A 13,161-nucleotide genomic window follows, 5' to 3' on the forward strand; every position below is an offset into this window, starting at 1 on the left:
ATACGATGGTGTTTCACACCAGCTCTTACAGACTTCCCACTGATTGTGTATGGCAGTAAGATGGTACACAAGGTATACATAACCATGGTACAGTAATCGGTGATTTATGGTACCAGATTGTAATGATTAAGATAGAACATCAGATCCATAAAATGCTACATAAAATGGTAACAAATAGCAGTAACACTACTGTGGACAGTACATCATTTACCACACCTGATCAGTGGGCACCATAGAGTTATATGTCTGGTAAAGAACTTACCAACTTTATAATGTACACAGCCTTCTAGGTCCCCTACAGTTATCCAGCCCTGCTTCTTCTCCACTTCTGGATCATTGTGCAATATTCGATTCCTCAACCAGGAAAGGTAGTACACTCTTAGCTTGTTCTTTTTCCCTAAAAAAATATACATTCGAAAGTAATCTCAAAAGCAAACTTAAATTGATTGTTTCTTAGAAATACATTTAATCCTTTATGCCTAGGAAAATGTGCCATAATATAAGAGAGCGGGGTCTCTAGTGCCACCTATTGAAGTAGAAATCCTGTAAGTGAAGAGCCTTGCCACATGACTTACGATATACAGCTTTTCCAGGGTTATTACCCTTCATCAGTGCAAAGCAGAACTACTTAGCTGGGTGAGAGACCTTTGACAAGAGCTCCAAGAACATTTGTCTCCAGAGCTTATTTTAAATGAAAGGGGGAGTTAACAGTGTGATACATGTAATGGCCGACCATTATAATCACACTCAACAGTACTGATCTTTGTCACATTTCAAACACATCTACATCTGCCATTGTCCTTTCATAGTGTGGTCAGCTTTACTGCAGATCTGTGTCTGATTACAACTAACACGTCTTCAACTTCCATCTTACAGGCTGCCAGTGTGGGGTGAGGAGCAGTACAGTTGAGTCAACATCAGGAAAGGAAAGCTAAATATATTTTTACAACTAACAGTGCAGCAGAGCTGAACTTTGTCTCATTACAGTCACAACTCCGCAGTGAGATCAGGAGAGCAGACTGTCAATCATTACATGTCACACACTGGTATCGCCCCTTTCATTTAAAATAATCTCTGGAGGTAGATTCTCATGCAGATCAGTGTCCGGCCCATAGATCTTAACAGCTCATTTACATATTAAGAAAAATGTGTATCTCTTTGGAATAAGACATTGGATAATAGATATCAAGGTATCACTTTATAAAACTTCCTATGACCTACATGCCCATATAGATGGCTTAGGAAGGTTGACCTTACTGAATTATTCCCTTTAAAATGTGTATTCTAGAAGTTATAAGGAATTTACCATTACATTAAATCATTCTGCGTGATAGATTTTTGAAAAACTATAAACTTTTCAAATACAATTAATTTACAAATTGCATCATTTTTCTATTGGAGCCTTACCTACAGTATATAGCCAGGTTACTTGTCTTTCTATTGCTGCTAACAATATAGTTTGCCCAGCAGCAGACGACTCCTTCTCTGGTTGAACATGCGCAGATGTTTTCTGTGGTAAATAGATTGTGTGTGTGGAGACCGAGGAGCACGCATGTCCCATTTTGAGTAGCGCTCATAACACTGTGCAGAGGCCAAATCAGCATGTTCCTATGAGGGAGACAGTGTTTTTGTATGTAGTGAGCGCATCTTCTGTAACTGTGTGTGTGACGGAATATATGCTCACTGTATACAAGTACACTGTTTGCCTGCCTCGTAGGATCCTGCTGATCTGCCCTCTGCCTAGTGTTATGAGCGCTACTCAAAATGGGATATGCATGCTCCTCGGTCTCTGCACATTTACCACCAGAAAACATCGGCACATGCTCAACCAGAGAAGAAGTCTACTACTAGACAAATTATATAGTTAGCAGCAAATAAGAAAACAAGTCGGGGTCGCCGCAGCACCGTGGGTGGTTAGTTCCTCGCTCTGCTAGATTCTCAGGGTGGCCGCAGCACCGTGGGTGGTTAGTACTTCGCTCTGCTAGGTTCTTGGGGTGGCCGCAGCAACATGGGTGGTTAGTACTTCGCTCTGCTAGGTTCTCAGGGTTGCCGCAGCACAGTGGATGGTTAGTACTTCGCTCTGCTAGGTTCTCAGGGTGGCCGCAGAACAGTGGGTGGTTAGTACTTCGCTCTGCTAGGTTCGCGGGGTGGCCGCAGCACCGTGGGTGGTTAGTACTTCGCTCTGCTAGGTTCACGGGGTGGCCGCAGCACTGTGGGTGGTTAGTACTTTGCTTTGCTAGGTTCTCGGGGTGGCCGCAGCACCGTGGGTGGTTAGTACTTTGCTTTGCTAGGTTCTCGGGGTGGCTGCAGATCATTGGGTGGTTAGTACTTCACTCTGCTAGGTTCTTGGGGTGGCCGCAGCACCGTGGGTGGTTAGTACTTCGCTCTGCTAGGTTCTCGGGGTGGCCGCAGCACAGTGGGTGGTTTGTACTTTGCTCTGCTAGGTTCTCGAGGTGACTGCAGCTCAGTGGGTGGTTAGTACTTCGCTCTGCTAGGTTCTAGGAGTGACTGCAGCTCAGTGGGTGGTTAGTACTTCGCTCTGCTAGGTTCTCGAGGTGACTGCAGCTCAGTGGGTGGTTAGTACTTTGCTCTGCTAGGTTCTTGGGGTGGCCGCAGCTCAGTGGGTGGTTAGAACTTTGCTCCACGGTTCTCCACTTCTCAGAGGTCTGACTTTCATTGATTAAATGCAGATGTTTTGTGCTAATAACAGGCCATCCATCATTAGTCCAGAAAAAAAAACGCTCTAACCCTGAAAACCAATGTGCTTTGTAGGTGGAAGGTTCAACTCTACTTTTCAGTACAAAGGTAGGTCCAAGTATCCTAACTACACTCATGATATAAATTGTATTGTAAGGTCTACAATACAGTACTAATCTCAGATGATGGCACATGGTATACATACCTGATATGGTTACAAGGACGTTCAGTCCCTCCAGAACATCCATTTGCTGAAACCTTCGCCTGTTGATAAGGTTGTAGACCTTTCCTTGCCCACTTCGATCCAACAACATAAGTCCATTCTCTGTGCCCACTAGTAAGTTTACACCTGTGTGAAACATGAAATGTATATCAGAAAAATAGTAGAGCTAAAAATCTGTATGATCATCAAATGCTGGTGAGCAGTACTAGTAAGTTAGCAAGAACGTTAAAGGTTTTTAAAGGGAACCGGAGAGCGGATCCATTCTGCCCGATCCCCATGTATCAGACACTGGCTATGTGAATTCAGCCATATATATGTTTGACTCTGAAACACTATGACATGTCAGAGAATAAAATGTAAAAGACAGCCTATTGCTGCCCGCTGTCAAGAACTCACAGGTTTCTCCATATACACGCATGCAGGGACAGACTAGTCAGGAGAGTGAGCAAAGAGAAGCCGCCAGAGACCTGCCTGTCCCATCTGACAGTTTTTAAAGTATGTTTTTCTCTGAAATGCAGCAGGGTTTCAGGGTCAAACACACCTGGCTGAAGTCATAAAGTGTCTGGTTATGCTGCCTCTGGATTGGGCAGCATGTATCAGCTGACAGGTTCCCTTTAAAAACTTTAGCACAAGTTGGCGGATAGTGGTACTAACACTCAAGCAAAACTGTAGTTTCACCCCAATGTTCAGTCATATCTTAGATTTAAGTAGTTCATGGGACCATGGGAAAATAATAAACAATGTGTCACCAAGGCGTTGCTCTATATATAGAGGACAATATTACATTTTGGAATGAAATACTCCCCCAAAAAATGTCTATGTTTTTATTTCTGAAATATATTTTTATGCACAGAACATTATGGCCTTATACGCTTTGTAAATATAGGAATAATACTTTAAAAAAGCATGAAAAAAAATATTACATTTGCATATTGGGGATTATCCCTATGTTTTTAGAATTATTAATTATCAGTCATTTATATTAGAGTGTCTGGTGCTAACTGGAAGATCTGCAGCAGAAACTGCGATTTTAACAAACCTACAGCAAGCAGCCTAGTATTTGATACATTGCTGGAATCACAGACTCTACCCCTACATCATGCTGCTCTCAGATAGTGGAGCAGACACCTGGTGATAGATTCCCTTTAACACAGAAAAATAAATTGAGTATGTAAAGTTAGCTGTTAAAGGGGTTTTCCCACGAACGAAAGTTCATTTTAATCAATAGATCTTGGAATAATAATAAGTTCCACAATTGGATGTGTTTAAATAAAATGTTCCTGTGCTGAGATAATCTTATAAATGTGCCCCTGCTGTGTACTGTGTAATGGCTGTGTCTAACCATGCAGGAACATGGTGTGATCATACCACATCTCCTGGACAGGGGAGGAAGGAAAAGAGTATACAGATATTACAGCATGGGATCATAGCTGATTCATTCTGTGAGGTAAAACATTTCCCTGCCTGTTTTTAAACAATGTTTTACTTCACAAAAAGAATCAGCTGTGACCTCCTGCTGTAATGTCTGTATACTCTTTTCCTTCCTCCCCTGTCCAGGAGATGTGGTATGATCACACCATGTTCCTGTACGGTCAGACACAGCCATTACACAGTACACAGCAGGGGCACATTTATAAGATTATATCAGCACAGGAACATTTTATTTAAACACATCCAATTGTAGAAGTTACTATTATTCCAAGATCTATTGATTAAAATTAATTTTTGTTCGTGGGAAAACCCCTTAAACACTTTTCTGCATCAGGATATCTTGCTACATCATGGTATGTGTGTCATGTTGGGAAATGCAATACCTGTATCTTCGCACCATCAGGGTGCTGCTTTTATACTGCAGTCACAGCAGATTTGCACAGGTCCGCTTATTTCACTTTGTTAGTTATGGATATTAAAGAAACATGCACAATCCATTTAATACAGTAAAGCAAAAGTAAAGTGTCACTCACCCCATAATGCTGCACAAAGTATCTCAGAATTAAAGCGTTTCTTGTATTTCCGGATCTCTGGAGTATCGCTGTGAGGACGAATATTGGTAGGGTTCACGTTTACCACAGATATTTTTCTGGCCTCATTCAGCTTGGCTTGTTCTTGTCTAAGCAGTTCGCTAGTAAACAGGGCTAAAAAAAACACTCTCTTCATTCAGCAAAAAAAGAATAAGAAAATGGAGCATGCGTGTTCTGTCACATATCGCATTATTGGACAATTCATACTGGGCCGTGCAACATTTGGCATAGCAGGTGTTGGGAACTCTAAGAGCCCAAAATTACCTATCCAAGGGTTAAGTAGAGTAGCAAGAACTGGTGTGCATAAATGCTGTTAGCCCAAATTTCCACATTCATTTTCTTAGGGGAAAGGAGATAAAGAAATAAAACTTCAAGCGCAGCAAAAGAACAAAAATAAATCAAAATGCCTATCATCATTCAACCAGGAAGAAGGACAGGCGATACTGCTTCTTTTCGAATGGTACAGTATAGAAACCTTACAAAGCACAGGTTTTTGTTTTTTTTATTTATTGAGATTTTGTTGATTTTTTTTTTACACTATTTTTTATATAAGGAAAGAAGTTGGAAAATCCATATATAGCAACCTGATAATAGTCAGGGAAAGCTATAAAGGAGATGAAAGACTCTTATGTTCTAGTTCACGTAATGTGTTTGATGAAGCTATGAAACTGTAGTAAAATTCCTAAAAGTGAAGACAATAAAAAAGTGAAGGCTTTTAATTAATAAAATATGCATTAACGTTGGACCAGCCGACCATATACGAGGGCCGGAGAATGAAAACGCTTGATCCTTTGGTTTCTATAGATAAGCCATTGCCAGGGGCTTTCTGCTCTCTCCCCATTGAAAACACATGAACGCTTAAGCATCCATAAAGTCCAAAGTGAAACTTCTTGTGCTGCAAATTATGCAATATAGATTAAAATTAACAAAAAATTTTGCCGAGATTTATGGCTTATTTAGACGAATGTATATAATGTCCGTGTGTTGTCCATATGCAAAATGGATCGCAATCAGACAGCACCCTGATCAACACAAGGCAATGGTGTAGTTCACAAGAGTGGATTTACACACAGACCTAAAGTCCATGTGTAAAAAAAAATGCACTACTCCATTGCACTAATTATCATAGGAAGCTGTATAAGCTCTATTTTTTTTTAAAATTGTTGATATATAAAAACAAATGCCATAGCCATATCATATGGATGCAAAACTAGACATACAGATGACATAAGAATAAAACAGATGAAAGGATAACCTTACATACGTTCATCTGAACCCAGCCTTACATATACATTTCTATACTATGTCAATCATAAAATCAGTAATTGCCATCATGCCTAATCTTTAGGTTTCATCCTAAGCTTTAACTTCATTTAAAGTTTTATGCTAGGTGTGAAAAAAATGCTGAAAAATAAGAATGCTTTGAAAAATAGAAATATTAATGGTTTATTTTTATTTGGAAAAAATGCAAAGTGAATGAACAAAAGAGAAATCTAAATCAAATCAACATTTGGTGTGACTGCTCATTGCCTTCAGAAAAGCATAAACACAAAAATCAGTTCTTCTAGGTACACTTGCACAGTTTTTGAAGGAACTTGACAGGGAAGTTAATCCAAACATCTTGGAGAACTAACCCCAGATCTGCTGTGGATGTACGATCATGCAAATCCATCTGTCTCTTCGTGTAATCTGAGAGAATTAATGATGTTGAGATCAGGGGTCTGTGGGGACCATATAATCACTTTCAGGACCCCTTGTTCTTTTTTAGTGTTAGTTCTAAATGACAGTGGCTGTATGCTTGGTTCCATATTTATTCTGCAGCAAGAAAACAACCCCAATCAGATTCCTCCCTGATGGTATTGTATGATGGATAAATATCTGCCTCAATTTCTCAACACCGAGGAAGTCAAGAAATGGCCAATGTCGAGGACCACAGACGAAGTGATCGGCCAAGGAAACTTAGTGCAGCAGATGAAAGACACATCATGCTTACTTCCCTTTGAAATCAGATGATGTCCAGCAGTGCAATCAGCTGAAAACTGGCAGCAACAAGTGATATCCAGCTACACCCAACTAGTGTTCAGAGAAATCTGGTCAGATGTGGTTTCCATGGAAGAATTACGACCAAAAAACAGATTTTCAACATGAAAACAAGGTCAAGTGACTCAACTTGTCAAAATGTGAAATATTTGGCTGTAACAAAACACAGTTTGTTGCTGAAGGGCTGGAGAGTTATACAATATACGTTTTGGACAGTGTTTCAGCAAATGGAATTGGAGATTAAGTCAGGATTCATGGTGTCCTCAAAGGTACTAAATACAGGTAGATACTTATCAATCATGCAATACAGTCATAGAGGCATCTGATTGTTTCCAAATCTATTCTGCAGCAGGACAACAACCCCAAACATACAGCCAATGTCATTAAGAACAATTTTCAGAGTAAAGAACAAGAACTCCTGGAAGTGATGATATATGACCGCACAGAGCCCTGATCTCAACATCATCGAGTCTGTATTAGATTACGTGAAGAAGATAGAAGAATTTGAGCAAGCCACGTCCACAGATGGTCTGTGGTCAGTTCTCCTAGATATTTGGAACAACCTCCCTACCTAGATCCTTCTAAAACTGTGTGCAAGTGTACCAAGGAGGATTCATGCGGTTTTGTAGGCAAAGGGCGGTCACATCGAATATTGATTTGATTTGATCAAAATGAACTATTAACACTTCTGTAAAAGTTATTTTAAAATTGCTGCAGAGAAAAAAACTAAGAGAAACTATACACTAATAGCAATTAGGCACTATATTATACCTAAATTGTAGACAATGATACTGTAGAACATGAGAGTCCTGTCTATGAAATACAGGCTATAAATTTATCTGGAAAATTGTAACCCTGCACCACCAAGGAAGCAACCATCCTGTCAGTTCTTCCTAGCACACAATGGGCTAAGCCATCACAACGAACCATTGTAAATATGATGCTGAATAAGGCACCTATCTACCTACCTGTTGGCTACAAAACCATTACCAATTTAAGTACAAACCATATTGTCCTAGTACCTGTTGCAGAAGACTCTTCATCATCATCGTCATCATCATCTTCATCATCGTCATCGTCATTATCAGTGGGTGAAGTCTGGTAGACTCTTGGATCAACAAATGGAGTAAAGGATGATTTGGTGGTACTTCCCATGCCATACTAAAATGGTTAAAGCAGTAAACGTCAAACCACAATGTTCAGAGTAGAACATTCATAAATAAAGCTAAAATGACTATAAAAAAATAATGCATTTTTATAATAAATACACTCAAGAGCTGGTCCGCTGTATGCTAGAAAAAAAATCTCTTAATTATTTATCTCATCGTATATTTCAGTGACATAATATCCTGCAATAATTTTTCTAGTACCTGATTGGTTTCATTGTGTACTTATTCCACTCTATGAGCAGCTTTATCAAAATATAAACTTCAACAAAAAAAAGAAAACACAGGTAAAAATCACAATCCTCCAACTTAGAACTTCCATTTCAAGTTCAGAGTAATAACCCCACGCAATAAAAAACCAACTGAAAATGTCTGGCTTGTAGAGCCTTCATGTAATATACTACAGTGAAAGCTGCTGTATCTTATTCTGCCCTTTCTAATGGCTCTGTCTGCAGTCACTTCTCCTAAAGCGAACATAAAATTAGATTTTATTTTATTTATCATATTTTTGAACTATAACACCCTTTTTTAACAATAAAAAAATCTTACTTAAAAGTCATTTTGTAGACGGCAGTGCCAGACCCACTTGATTGCTTACTTAACCCTAGAAAGCATACCTGGGGCCTCGCAGGCCCGCCCAGTTAATTGTTTTCTATTTTCTGAAAGATTACTTTAGTTAGAATTTTGAAACTCTAGGTATTCCTCAGGTATATAGTTGTTTGTCATTTTTGTTTGAGTTATTCCATGTTGTTTGCACACGGGCCTAAAAGGCCCCAGGTATGTGAAAAAGTAGATTTTTATGGTCATGCGTTCTAGGGTTAATGGTTAAGTAGAGAAGAAGAACGCTTTTACAGTGCCATAACCAATCGTTAAAAGGGAATCTGTCAGTAGGATCGTCCCTCTAAGCTGTCTATATGGGCATGTAGGTCATAGGTAGCTGAATAAAATGATACATTGATATCTGTGATCCGATGTCTTATTCCAGAGAAATCCACAGTTTTTCTTCATATGTAAATGAGCTGTTAAGATCTATGGGCCGGACATAGATCTCCCTCAGAATCTGCCTCCAGAGGGTATTACATTACCCATGTGAGACATGTAGATCAGACTGTCAGTCATTACATGTCTCACACTGGTAACACTCCTTTAATTTAAAATAAGGTCTAGAGGCAGATTCTCAGGGAGATATGTGTCCTGTCCATAGATCTTAAAGGGACAGGACTGTTGGACTGAATGACTGAATGTTCAAACTAAGTCCCGCTGCTCGGTGCTTCACATCATTTATATACACCTTCCCACCTGCTTGTTTTCCCTCAATCTCCACCCCCCTCTTTGATTGACCGCTCTGGCTTCATAGAGCTAGAAAAGGGTAGAGATAGATGGAAACCAAGCAAGTGGGAAGGTGTATATTAATGATTGACCCCACTGTGAAGCACCGAGCACTTGTACTTGTCCCTTTAACAGCTCATTCACATATTAACAAAAATGTGTCTCTCTCTGGAAAAAGACATTGGATTGCCGATAATAAAGGGGTTTTCCCATGAACAAAGTTAATTTTAATCAATAGATCTTTGAATATTTATAAGTTCCACAATAGATTGTGTTTAAAAAAATGTTCCTGTGCTGAGATAATCTTATAAAGATGGCCCTGCTATATACTGTGCAATGGCTGTGCCTGACCGTACAGGAACATGGTCTGATCATACCACAGCTCCTGGACAGGAGAGGACGCAAAAGAGTATACAGACATTACAGGATGGGATCACAGCTTCTGCTTTCTGTGAGGTAAAACATTGCTTAAAAACATGCAGTGAAATGTTTTGCTTCACAGAAAGAATCAGCTGTGATTCTATGGTGTCCTGTCTGAATACTCTTTTGCTTCCTCCTCTGCCCAGGAGATGTGGTATGATCAGACCATCTTCCTGTACGGTCAGACACAGCCATTACACAGTACACAGCAGGGGCACATTTATAAGATTATCTCAGCACAGGAACATTTTTTTAACACATCTAATTGTAGAACTTATTTTTATTCCAAGATCTATCAATTAAAATGTACTTTGTTTTTGGGAAAACCCCTTTAAAATATCAGTTTATTCAACTTTCTATGACCTACATGCCCATATAGACGGCTTAGGAGGGTGAATAACAGTATGTTATGTGCTCACCAAGTAGAATGATCATCAGTTTCATCTCTTGGACCAGGTACAGACGGGCACTGAAAGCCCTTCATAGAGAGCTGTACAAACAGCTGTCTACTGCACTCTTCTACTGAGGTAAAGCCAGGATCTCTGTATAGCACTGCAGCTGATAACTCCAAGCTCCATTCTGCCTGTTCACGTTCCCCGACTGCCACAAGGTGTCTAATCAACCAAGCAACACAATGTCATAGTGGGTGCATTGATCCTGCTATTTCTCAAGGCTGTGCCAACCTCAGGGTTCAGATCAGGTATTTTGGCTTCCCTGCAATACAGGGACCATGGCCACCGCTGACGCTACCTTAGGAACCCCCAAAATACAGATATATTAAGAGAGCCATACAGGACCACAAAAAAACACACACACACTAGCACCAAGCAAAGTGTAGCAGAAAGAGTTACTACTACCCACCTCAAGGCTGCATGCTGATTTCTGCCCCACCTGTCCATCATTTCACTGCATTTATTATACTGTCTCACCCTACGAGCAAACCATCAGCTGTTCAAAGATACCATCTCAATAAGTGACATCAAAGCCTCCACTTACTTAGACCAACAGAATAGTTTTATTTTTTGAGGGAATATTTTTTTTTCTGTTGTCTAAACCTGGGATGTGTCATAGTCTAAAGAATATGGTAAAAAAAAAATTTATTTGAGCTCAAATTAGTTTCTAGAGGTACAGACTACAAACTGCACCAATCATGGCGATTGTCTTATGGACTGAATGAGAACAAGAAAGCTTGCAGTGTATAGAAATTTGTTTAGAAAAAAAACCATTGCAAATAATCTATGTAATGCTATAATAAAAAAGTGTGAAGGTGTACAAAGCCTAATCTACGGAAGGTACTATACAGTTATGACTGGTCACTATGCGGGCACACTCTACTCCTGATCCTCATGTTAGCACCCAGGCATAATTAATAGAAAGCTAAGGCATGACATGCTGGCATAGCACAGGGAGTCAGGGTAACTATGAAGAATGCATACAGATGGGTTAATATGTCAGATCAGAGTTCAGTTTTTTCAGGTATTAGCATGTATTAATAGGGTTAGAAAAAATATGGTCTTTTATGTAGTTACACCAGAATTAATACTCATAACCAGTTAGCCACCAAGCGTTAAGGTTAGTTTGGTAGTGCCACCACCTACTTCAGTCCCAGTCTCCATGTCCTGTGCATGAGTTGAACCTCTCCCTAAAGCCTCAGTTGGAGTACCCACCGGGGAGTGGCTCTGCTGAACTAAGTCAGGGAGATTTATATGACCGGCAAAACCATTACTTTCTGCATGGCCAGAGCGTTTTTTATCTGCAGATGTCTGTGGAGATACGAAGAAAAGTACATGGACAATTACATTAAAAGTGCTTAGCTTGAACATTTAAAGAATATCATGCAAGTAAAATTTTTGGAAACACTACTAGAGATGAGCGGTGTTCGACTAGAACTGTTCGCCAATCTCAAATTCGAGCAATTTTTGGGCGGTGTTCGAGTCGTTCGACGAACGCGAACGATTTGCAAAAAATTCGGCTGTTCGAGGTTATGTTCGATAACTGTTCGTGCACCAAAAGCGTGTCCTGCATGTCTGGCGCTATTTAGAGCACCAATCATGCAGGGATTGTCTGCCACTCACTGTAATGCCACAGCCATGGTGGTTGTGGCATTACAGTGGTTGCCCAAATCGATGGGAACAGTGCTCACAGTGAAACATGAAAAGCCGGCAATTCAGCAGCGGCATAAACCGGTACCCGACAATTTAGAACCGAAAGAATAGAGCATCACAAATAGATTAGATAGATAGAAACATGTCAGTCACATATATAAGAAGTACAGTGACATTGTTGCTTACTGTACTTGTCATTTAGTGTAAAGGATTTATTTAAAAAAATATTCGTGTTTTCATGCACCGTCTCTTTAAAAAAGCCGGCCGGCAATTCAGCAGCGGTACCCGACAATTTATAACAGAAAGAATAGAGCATCACAAATAGATTAGATAGATAGAAACATGTCAGTCACATTTATAAGAAGTACAGTGATAGTGTTGATTACTGTACTTGTCATTTAGTGTTAAAATAAAGGATTTATTAAAAAAAAAATTGGCGTGGGGTTCCCCGTAATTTTAGTCTCTAGCGGAGGTTAAGCAGATGGCTGGGGCAGATGTTTGAAGCCTGGGAAAAGGTAAATCCCACGGAGCTTCCCAGGCTACTAATATCAGCCCCCAGCTGAATACCTAACCTTTACTAGCTCTTAAAATGGGGGACACCCAAAAAAATGACGTAGGGTCCCCCCTATTTTAATAGCTAGCAAAGGCTAGGCAGACAGCTGGGGGCTGATATTAATAGCCCAGGAAGGGTGCCATGAATATTGGCCCCCTCCCAGGCTAGAAAGACCAGCCGTCAGCCGTACCAGAAATGGCGCATCCATAGGATGCGCCAATTCTGGCACTTAGCCTCGCTCTTCCCACTGCCCTGTAGCGGTGGCAGTGGGGTAATAGGGTTGGGGTTGATGTCAGCTTATAATGCCAGCTGACATCAAGCCCAGGTTAGTAATGGAGAGGCGTCTATAAGACACCCCCATTACAAACCCCATAGTCAAAGTTACAAAAAAACACAAACACCCAGAATAAAGTCCTTTAATTGAAATAAAGACACAATTCTTTATTGTTCTAAATTAAACCATACTTACCATCACGCCCATTCCAGCGGAAGCCAACGATCTCCTACAATAAAAGTAAAATAATAAAGCAACATCATCCTTACCTGTCCATTGTCAGCGCTCAGCGCTTGAGCAGCAGAATTCTCCCATGCTGGGATGGCATTGAGA

The 13,161-nt window shown here is 40.2% G+C and overlaps 1 protein-coding gene across 15 annotated transcripts in view; it reads right to left on the reverse strand.

The window, feature by feature from the left end:
* TNIK (TRAF2 and NCK interacting kinase) overlaps positions 1–13,161 on the reverse strand; it is a 330,725-nt gene that overhangs the window by 9,551 nt on the left and 308,013 nt on the right. For 13 of the 15 annotated variants that reach the window (XM_073674893.1, XM_073674887.1, XM_073674897.1 and 10 more), the window contains 5 exons: positions 11,495–11,659; positions 8,004–8,142; positions 4,885–5,055; positions 2,903–3,046; positions 263–397 (listed from right to left, as the gene is read on the reverse strand). In XM_073674893.1, coding sequence (XP_073530994.1) covers positions 263–397; positions 2,903–3,046; positions 4,885–5,055; positions 8,004–8,142; positions 11,495–11,659 — 754 coding nt within the window. The remainder of the gene's footprint in view (positions 1–262; positions 398–2,902; positions 3,047–4,884; positions 5,056–8,003; positions 8,143–11,494; positions 11,660–13,161) is intronic. The other 2 variants (XM_073674890.1, XM_073674895.1) reach the window with 2 other exon arrangements.

This window comes from Phyllobates terribilis, unplaced genomic scaffold (genome assembly GCF_046119375.1).
Source record: "Phyllobates terribilis strain yellow unplaced genomic scaffold, ASM4611937v1 Scaffold_3__8_contigs__length_932513732, whole genome shotgun sequence".
Taxonomy (NCBI): Eukaryota; Metazoa; Chordata; class Amphibia; order Anura; family Dendrobatidae; genus Phyllobates; species Phyllobates terribilis.